General features: G+C 38.0%; 1 protein-coding gene across 2 annotated transcripts in view; it reads left to right on the forward strand.

The window, feature by feature from the left end:
• The window catches only part of RABGGTB (Rab geranylgeranyltransferase subunit beta), a 13,711-nt gene extending 4,553 nt beyond the window's left edge, over window positions 1-9,158 (forward strand). Inside the window, exons 4-10 of one of the 2 annotated variants that reach the window (XM_071564531.1) lie at window positions 1,211-1,316; window positions 2,677-2,729; window positions 2,847-2,957; window positions 5,419-5,544; window positions 6,156-6,305; window positions 8,161-8,319; window positions 8,662-9,158. In XM_071564531.1, coding sequence (XP_071420632.1) covers window positions 1,211-1,316; window positions 2,677-2,729; window positions 2,847-2,957; window positions 5,419-5,544; window positions 6,156-6,305; window positions 8,161-8,301 — 687 coding nt within the window. In that variant the 3' untranslated portion in view covers window positions 8,302-8,319; window positions 8,662-9,158. Of the gene's footprint in view, window positions 1-1,210; window positions 1,317-2,676; window positions 2,730-2,846; window positions 2,958-5,418; window positions 5,545-6,155; window positions 6,306-8,160 lie in introns of both variants that reach the window. The other variant, XM_071564530.1, reaches the window with a different exon arrangement.
• Window positions 9,159-9,255: the final 97 nt, after the last annotated feature.

Consider the following 9,255-nt stretch of genomic DNA (forward strand, 5'->3'; position numbering starts at 1 on the left):
AACTGAATGGACCTCTAGATGTTGAAACTGGGAGTGTTAGCAAATGCTGATGTCAAGTTTTTGTGGTAACCTTAATCAGCACACCTCAATGGCTGGGCATGGCCTTGCTGAACAAACACTTAGTCCTGTCTGCATATCCAGGGTGTCCAAAGGGTCATCCTGTGATCACAGTTAATGGGAATTTGATCAGATTTGCTTTTTAAGGCCCATGCTATGATTACATATTTTCTGTTGGAGTTATACATTATTTTTTTTGAATATTCCATAAGAATTAAATTTTATCTAGCAATCAGAAGGCTCCAGTTAACTCCAGAGCTTAAAGTCACAATTGCTGCTGGTTTTCAGGATTAGCACTATGATCTTTTTCAGGATCAGCACTGTAATATTCCTTAGTTTCAACTGGTTTTTTTTATACTGCTATTTATAATAAATTTTTAATTACTCTCTTTACATATTATGTAAGTTATGCATAAAACATGAAGTCAGCTGGGTCTCAGAATCAGTATTGTTTTCACATGACATTGTGTCATACAGTTCACATCAGTGCAAGCTTGGAAAACTGAATGCCCTACTATGACCTTTATTTTTCTTCCAGAATATAGTCACTGTACATGTCGAGTATAATCATGTTTATAATTTTTCTTAAATTATTGCATTTTTGTTCTATATTTAAGAAACAGATGTAAATAAATATTTAATTATTTTAAAGTAATAATTGTTGACAAACTTGGACTCTAAGTGGAATTAGTAACCAGCTGCTTAACTTACACATGTCTAAGTAGTAGCAGTGCAAAACTACAAATTGGTAAGTCTTGGATGTCGTTATCCCATTACAAAATTAACCATAACTAAATCTCTGTTATACATAATGCTAATGTAAAACCAAATAAACCTGGTTGTACTTTTGAAAGGAGGGCTTGAAGCTGGAAAGCAACAAAGCATGAAAGAGTTAAGCTTGAATTTGCTGTGTTTTCATTTGAGAATTTCTTAGTTTTTATACAGAGATTGATAATGCACAGTACAGAGATTAACTACTAAAGTGAAAGTTTTTTTTAATTAACCTTATCAAATACTCTTCACAGTCAATTAAATAAAGGCTTTTATAAATGCAGGATTTTTTTTGTTAAGAAATAAAGTTTTTGTCTCTCTTTGATTGTCACTGTGTCTTTTTTTCCCCCAGATGCTTGTTACTGTGTCTTTTTTCCCCTAGATTCTTATCTTATATGATAGTCTCCATGTTGTTGATGTAAATAAAATTGTTGAATATATACAGAGCTTGCAAAAAGAAGATGGATCGTTTGCAGGAGATGAATGGGGTAATTTTTACATCTTTAAAATGTAGTGACTAGTTGTGTGGAAAAAGAAGGGTTTATGAAGGACAGAGTTGTGTTTTGTTCCTTTCATAAATTTTCTGTGTTTTAGTTCCATTCTTGTATTAAGAATAGATTGTCCAGTTCTTACAGAAGAAAACTTTGGGGCATTTTTAACCATACTTTGAGATACTGGATACACTCCTCCATAAGGAATGTTTTCTACTTGCTATTTAATGGCAGACAATAATGATCTTTATCCATGTCAGCTGTGCTTTAACTATATGGGAGTGAGAAAAACTGTGTTTGTACTCATGAACTTCTGTTAATGCCAACGTTGTTTCTGCACATAAATTCTTTATGAACAAATATGGCATTTTTAAGCTGTAGCATAAGTATTTAGTCACTCTAAAAGTAGTTATCCCCATGGAAGACTTAAATGTTATTAAAATCTATTACATATCACTCATGTTCTAGTAAAATACAGCAATGGAGGTCGTATGTATGCTTCTGTAAAGGTAGATAATGTGCTGTGTGTTAGATTGATTCATAGTTTGCTGCCTCCTTTTTGTTCAAGTGTTGTCACAAGTGTACTGAATGCACAGTGGGTTGACAATACTGAAAGGCAGTTACAGTGCAACTGAAGAGTGTGATACCTGATGTGGGACAGAGCTCGCGTGTTTGTTTTGTGTTTCAGATTGTGGGTTTCTTAAGAAGAAAAGTCTTGCATAGGTTAAACTGAAAAAATGAGTGTTTGCAGCTCAGTTCAATTTTAAATTGTGATTTCATTAATTGCTAGGAGTTTGTGCTCCAAGGGTTATATTGGTATAGCCTTGCTGAGCAGTCATTCTGTTACAGGTGCTGCAGCTTTGGTTTTGTTTCCACGTATAAATATGCAAAAGAAAACTTGCAACTTTAATCCGTTTTCCTCTGAAACCAAAATTGGCTTCTATTTCTGCCTGGATTTAAGGCAGAGCATGAGTTTTGTCGTACTATTTTTGTATTATGTCCACTGCTCTGCAATTATCTTGTAGAACACTACAGATAAACTGTAAAATCCTGTAGTTTGTAATTTTCCACTAATTGACTTGATTTGGATCTATGTATCTGTCCAGTTCTAATTGAGTTGTTGACTTTTTTGTGCAGTAAATATACAGGTAATGTGAATTCTCATGTACATTTTCTAAATTACTGAGGAAATAAATAATGAGCTGGAAACTGAAATGCTATGGGGAAGTTTTTAGCTGTTTTGTTGTTCAGTGTAGCACCTAGTATTTTAACATTTACTTCCATATTTTCAGTGGTGATTTAAATGTATTTTTGTTTAAAAAATAATTTTATTTCATTTCCTCCCCCCACATTATAGGAGAAATAGATACAAGGTTTTCCTTCTGTGCTGCAGCAACTCTTGCCCTTCTGGTAAGTGCTAAACCATCATTTGCACAAGTCAGAATCTTCTCTTTTGTACTGCTGGAGTCTGTATAGGTAATGAGCTTGGTTGCATATCAAGTGCATTAGTTATTTCCTGGCTTGCAGGGAAAGCTGGATGCTATCGACGTGGGGAAAGCAGTAGAGTTTGTTTTGTCCTGTATGAACTTCGATGGAGGATTTGGTTGTAGACCAGGTTCCGAATCACATGCAGGACAGGTGAGTTTTTCTTTAAATGGAAGTGTTTCAAATTACCAAGCATTATCACATACTGCCTATAAATGTTTCTTTACAACATCTACCAATGATGGCAATTGATGTACCTTTCTTTGTTTCCCAAATGCCTGATTCTAGTACCTTTGTTAAAATAAATGAACAAACAGGTAGCCTAATCTGAGAAGATGAGTCAAGACTCCAGAGGTTACAGTCTGGGTAGAAAAAAGATTGTAATGGAACAGCTTTTAGGACTGTATTTCAGTCTTCATGTAGAGATGTTGAAATAGTTAGTGTGAGGATTTTTAATGCATTTGAAATGTGTTTTAGTAGAGACAGTGGACAAGATTTGTCATTGTGTCTGACACAAATCATAGTGAGACATAAAGGTCAGTTGTATAATATGTTTGATATTTATCAGCTCATGAACCCAAATAAAAATGAGACATGAATGCCTTGCTTAATTTTTTGAGGGAAGTCAGTTTTAAGATGAGATACCTAACTCAGAACATTTATCAACTAGTTGTTAGTGTTACACGCTTTTACTGGTGACAGCAGATTCTGTTGTCTTTTGGAGGATGTATTTTCTTAGAAAAAGGCGATTATAGTCAAGCTTCACTTGATACTGTGGTTTTCTCCTTGACAAATGACCTCCATTTATGACTAGGTGACCTGCCTAGTGGATGAGGGAAAGGCTGTGGAAATGTCTACCTAGATTTGAGTAAAGCCTTTGACACTGTTTGCACAGCATTCTCCTGGAGAAGCTGGAGCTGGCTGGGATGGGTGCACTCTTGGCTGGGTGGCCACGTCCAGGGTGTGGTGGGGAATGGTTTTAAATCCAGTTGATGAAGGGGTTTCCCCAGGGCTCAGTTCTGGGTCCAGTCCTGTTTGTTTTCCTCAGTGATCTGGATGAGGAAATCAAGTGCATCCTCAGTAGATTTGCAGGCAGCTCCAGTTTTGTGAGAGTGTTGATCCACTGGAGAGCAGGAAGGCTCTCTAGAGGGATCTGGACAGGCTGGATCGATGTGCTGAGGACAGCAGTGTGAGGGTTAACAGGGCCCAGTGGTCCTTCACTGGTGTCACAAAAAGTCGTGGAACACTCCAGGCTGGGGGAAGAGCAGCTGGAAAGCTGGAAAAGGCCCTGGCGGTGCTGGTCGACAAGCACTGAACACAAGCCAGGTGTGCCCAAGTGGGCAAGAGCCCAGTGGCACCTGAGCTGTGCCAGCACTGGTGTGGCAGCAGGACCAGGGCGGTGCCCATGGTGCCCTGTGCTGGCACTGCTGAGGCACCTCCAGCCCTGGGGGCAGGTTGGGCCCCTCAGACAAGAAGGCAGTTGGGGGCTGGAGCATGTCCAGAAAAGGGAACAGAACTGGGGAGGGGTCTGGAATGTGAGTCCTGTTAGGAGCAGCTGAGGGTACTGGAGTTGCTTAGTCCTGAAAAAGAAGATTCAGGGGAGACCTTACCCTTTACAGCTACCTGAAGGAGGTTTTGTGTCAAGGTAGGAGCTGACCTCTTCTCCTAGGCAACAAGTGACAGAACAAGGGGAAATGGCCTCAAGTTGTGCTGTTGGAGATTCAGTTTGGTTATTAGGAAAAATTTCTTCAGCACATGGTTAAGCATTTGGAACAGGCTCCCCAGGGAAATGGTGGAGTCCCCATCCTTAGTAGTGTTCAAAAATGAGTAGATCTGTCGGTTTAGTGGTCATGGTGGTATTAGGTCAAAGGCTGGACTTGACGATTTGAGGTCTTTTCCAACCTTAATGATTCTATGATTCTTGCCAATTGTGCTTCACTGCTTTCTTAGTGACCCCATGAAATGTGACCAGAATATGCTGTTGCACTGTAAATGTTATTTCCTAGGAAAAAATAATTAATTTTAAAATTATTTATTTAAGGGGGATTAATCAATGCAGATATGTTACATGGCACTTTAAAAGTAAGTCTGACATGACTGAATATATGTGGAATTACCAGCATAGTTAATGATCAGGGTTCCCCTGTTTCTGCTATTTGGACTGTTCATTTGGTTTTTAGTTTGCTCTCCAGAAGCGTTAGGGTAAGAGGCAAGTGCAGGAGCAAACCATGGGCTGGATGTAAAATTTTGATAAAGGCCATGTCCAGCCTGTAGAAATCAGCTTGAGTACTCTGGCTTGAGCATCTGTGTTTTTAAAGTAAAACTGTATGGCTCTGTCATATCTTCTAGGATCACTTTCCAAACCTTGCATTAGTGTCTTGTATTCGTCCAATCTGACTGCTATGGAATTACATTGTGTTACTGGTACTTTTTTACAACAGCAACTGTAACAATAACACACTCTTCTAATGGAAAACTAGAAGTTGAAAAGTGTGCGTTCTTATTTTGCATTGTTTACATGACAAGTATTGCTGCTCTGAGATCTTCCTGCATTTAGTCTGCTAAACTATACTTAGGTTTTACATCCACCAAAAATTTATGTCTGTAATTTTAGATCTATTGTTGCACAGGATTTCTGGCTATAACAGATCAGTTGCATCAAGTAAATGTTGACTTGCTGGGTTGGTGGCTTTGTGAACGTCAGTTACCTTCTGGAGGTCTCAACGGGCGACCAGAGAAGGTATTGAGTGGCTTCTTTTCTTTGTTCAAACCTTAACAGAGATTGTTTTTTCTAAAGCTGGAGTACTTTTCAAAAATGTCATGACTTCTACGAAGTATTTAGTAAACTCTTCAAAGAAGTCAGGCCTTCATTTTGATTTTGTCTCTAACACTTGTCATGCAGTCCTTAGCTGTGCTGCTTTGAGTCCTCAGGGTAGGAAAGTACACATACTGAAGTATGTCTTATGATTATCCTGTTAAACTGGGTCAGAGTCTCCACTGCCCCCCAAAAAATGCAACTAGTTGATATGAAGTTCTTTGCTCCTGAAAAATGCACTGTGTTTTTTCAGCCTTTCTCACAGATGTAGTCTGTTTAAAAATCAAATTCTTGTGGTCTTGTTTCTTGAAGAAGGGAAGAAATTTGAAAAAGGGACTTTCCCTTTCTGAAAAGGCAAGTCCTCTGAAAAGAGATTGCATCCAGAAACTCTTTTTTAGTCCAAAGATACCCTTAAGTATTGTTTCTCTGCAACAGTATTATGACGGGACACCTGGTAATTTGCAGAATTACCAATAAAATTTGCAAGGTTCTGTTTAAAACAAAATAAAATATTAATCTACTTCTCTGCTTGCCAGTTACCTGATGTGTGTTATTCATGGTGGGTGCTAGCATCTTTGAAGATGATTGGTAGGATACACTGGATTGACGGAGAGAAACTGCGCTCCTTTATATTGGCTTGCCAGGATGAGGAGACTGGAGGATTTGCTGACAGACCAGGAGATATGGTATACAATATTTTTCTAAATGAAATAATGCATAATTGAAAATTTCAACTGGAAAAGTAAGCTTTCTTGTTTGAGTGTAACTCAACTCATGATTCAGGTGGATTTTGCAGGCGTTGCAGTTTTTGTTTTTAAGGAAGAATAGGTTAGAATTGCCTTTGAAGGCATACTTGGGGAGTACATTCTCTGTATTGCACTTGTATCCCCCTCTGAAGTCAGTTGGCATGCCTTACAAATTCTTGTTTGGTTCCCATTTCACATACAACACAAATTGTTTCTCACAAGACATATGTAAAAACAGTGTTTGGTAGTGGGTTTTTTGGTGTTTGTGGGGTTTTTTGGGTGTATTATTTGTTTTGTGAAATGATACACAAGCTAAAGTATGGTGCACATTAGGTAGTCGTCAGCTCTCTTGGTGGTTTCTCCTGATGTAAAAGAGTCGAAGTTTTTTATTAAGAATCCTTATGCACTAACCTGTGCCAGTCCAGCCACTGAATAAATCCTTGCACTGGCATTTGTCTAGATGAGGAAGGAAGAAGCTTCTGTGATAGCATTATGAAGAGGGTGATGATACAGATTTTCTGCTTGCTTGAGAGAGCAGTTATGATTTAGCTGTTCTTTCTAGTTTCAAGTGGAAATAATTGAGATTGTCCAGGTAAACTGGCAGATAAGGTTTCTATCTCTCAAGGGTGCTAGACAGGTAAAAGTATTTTGTGACCTCAGTGCAATTCCTATAGAACACTTGGTTGCTTATTTGTTAACAGTCAGGGGAAATCAGCTGTTCTTATTACAGCTGTCCATGTCTGCTCTGTTCTCTGCAAATGCATTAAAACCCAGTGCTTTCTATTCCTTTGCAAGCTGATACTTTATTCCCAGTTGGGAGAGAAATCTCTTTAGTCTGTCATTTGGAAAATGGTTTTGTGTTCTTAAAATAGGGAGGGGTTTGTATTTCTAAGAAGCTTTTCCCTTTTCAGAATTCTCCAAGAAAAGCCTAGCACTTAAAATCTAAATGTTTTTCTGGCTTTGAGATTAAACTTGAGGTATTGAAATACTTGTGTCTTCCTGGAAGAGCAGCTCTGCAGAACCTTTTCTCTATATATAATACAAGCACCTTTGGGAGACTTTTTGGATGCTTTATTAGCAGTCATTTCATACTATTTTGGCTTGTCCTCCATTGCTGAAGTGGGCACTCCCAGAGAAATGTTGATGCCTACAGGTTTTTGTTACTGCTGAAACTCACTCCCAACAGAGTTTATTGTGCTGGGGGCTTTTGTGTTTGGGTTGTTTGATTTTTTTTTGGGGGGGGGAGGGGCGGGGTGGTCTTGTGGTTTTGGGAGTGGAGGTTTGAAGGGCTTCTGTTTTATTTATAGTTTGGGCAGGTCTTCTAGCAAAGTAGGGTGTTGCTTCCCTCTCAAGATTTTACAGCACAGGTCTGTATTTGAAGATGATTAAAAACCATTATGATGTTCCTGAGGAACAAATGGGGTGTTTATGGAAGTGGTACTTGTAGATGATCAGATTTACTTTTAAAATTTTAATTATCTTTGCTTCTGCCACGCTGTGATATTGCATGCCAGTGGGCACATGTGAGTGCTTTCTGTCTAACAGCTGAAAATCATCTTAGCAGGAGATATTTGACAACATCATCTCTGAGTAAATCATAGTATTGTAAATGCATGCTGTGGAAATTGTCTCACCTGTCAACACGTTAGCACAAATGAAAGTTTGTTTAGTTGTGTTGTCTTCCCCAGTGTGAAGATTTGCAGTTCTCTTGCTAGCAAACAAACACTTTGATCTATACAAGTGAAAAACTGGATTGACTTTTGAAAACAGACACAAACTTTCTTTTTTCTCCCAGGTGGATCCATTTCACACCTTATTTGGAATTGCTGGACTATCTTTATTAGGAGAAGACCAAATTAAGGCCGTCAATCCTGTCTTTTGTATGCCAGAAGATGTTCTTCAAAGAATAAATGTGCAACCTGAGCTTGTGAGCTAAGCCTTGTAGAGATAAAAGGTTGATATGACCAGTTGCTTTGGTTTTACTGATTTATAATCTCATTTGTGAAACTCAGCATATTCTTCTTTCAGATGTGTTTACATTATGGAAGTAAAGCAAAAGCTTTGCCGTGGGCTTTGTCACTTTGTAAATTGTATCAGAGCAGGCTTGTGCTCATAATCTAAGTGTAACATGTTCTTTGGTTGTATTGTAAGAGATGTAGAAACATTTCTAATCTGTATTTAAATGTATGGGCTTTGGCTTTTTTTTTTTAAATATTCAAATCAAAGCTTGATTGTATGACTGCTTAATTTTTGTATTACTATGATATCAACTGTGCTATCACTGCTCTTTACACAGGCCTCTTTTGATTGGTGTATCACACAAAGCACTTTAAAAGAAGATGGAAAAAAACCCCACAACCCAACCAACGGAATCCTACTTAAGGCATGCACTTAATGTCATACACTTCTGTATTTAGTTCTTCCTGTTCACGTTTGCCATCAGTTTTCTATACTGAGAAACAAGCTGCTGCTTCTGATAGTAACTGATATCAGTAAAACCATAATTACATTCTTCTAAATATATAAATGTCTTAATTTATTGGTGAGTCCCCTAGACAAAATTCCACAGATATTTGAAAAACAGCATACCTTGAGTATGAAAACATTGAGTGTGAAACTTGCCAACAATAAGCATTCTAGAGAAGGTCTGTATAGGACAGTGACTTGTAAATGAACATAGAGTTGATTCCAAATTTGTTGCTGGGTTGAAATCCTGCTTTCATAGCTTTTAAAACAATAATTGCCAACACTTGATTATGATGTAATTGAAAATAAAACTAGCCATGAAAAATACTTGTTTGCTAAAGGGTGAAGTCTGTTTTGTCTTCATAGGAGTCCTAAAATTGCTTCTTAATTTACATTCCACACACCCTGGCTGAGACTTAATGGT

Source organism: Pithys albifrons, chromosome 10 (assembly GCF_047495875.1).
Source record: "Pithys albifrons albifrons isolate INPA30051 chromosome 10, PitAlb_v1, whole genome shotgun sequence".
Lineage (NCBI taxonomy): Eukaryota > Metazoa > Chordata > Aves > Passeriformes > Thamnophilidae > Pithys > Pithys albifrons.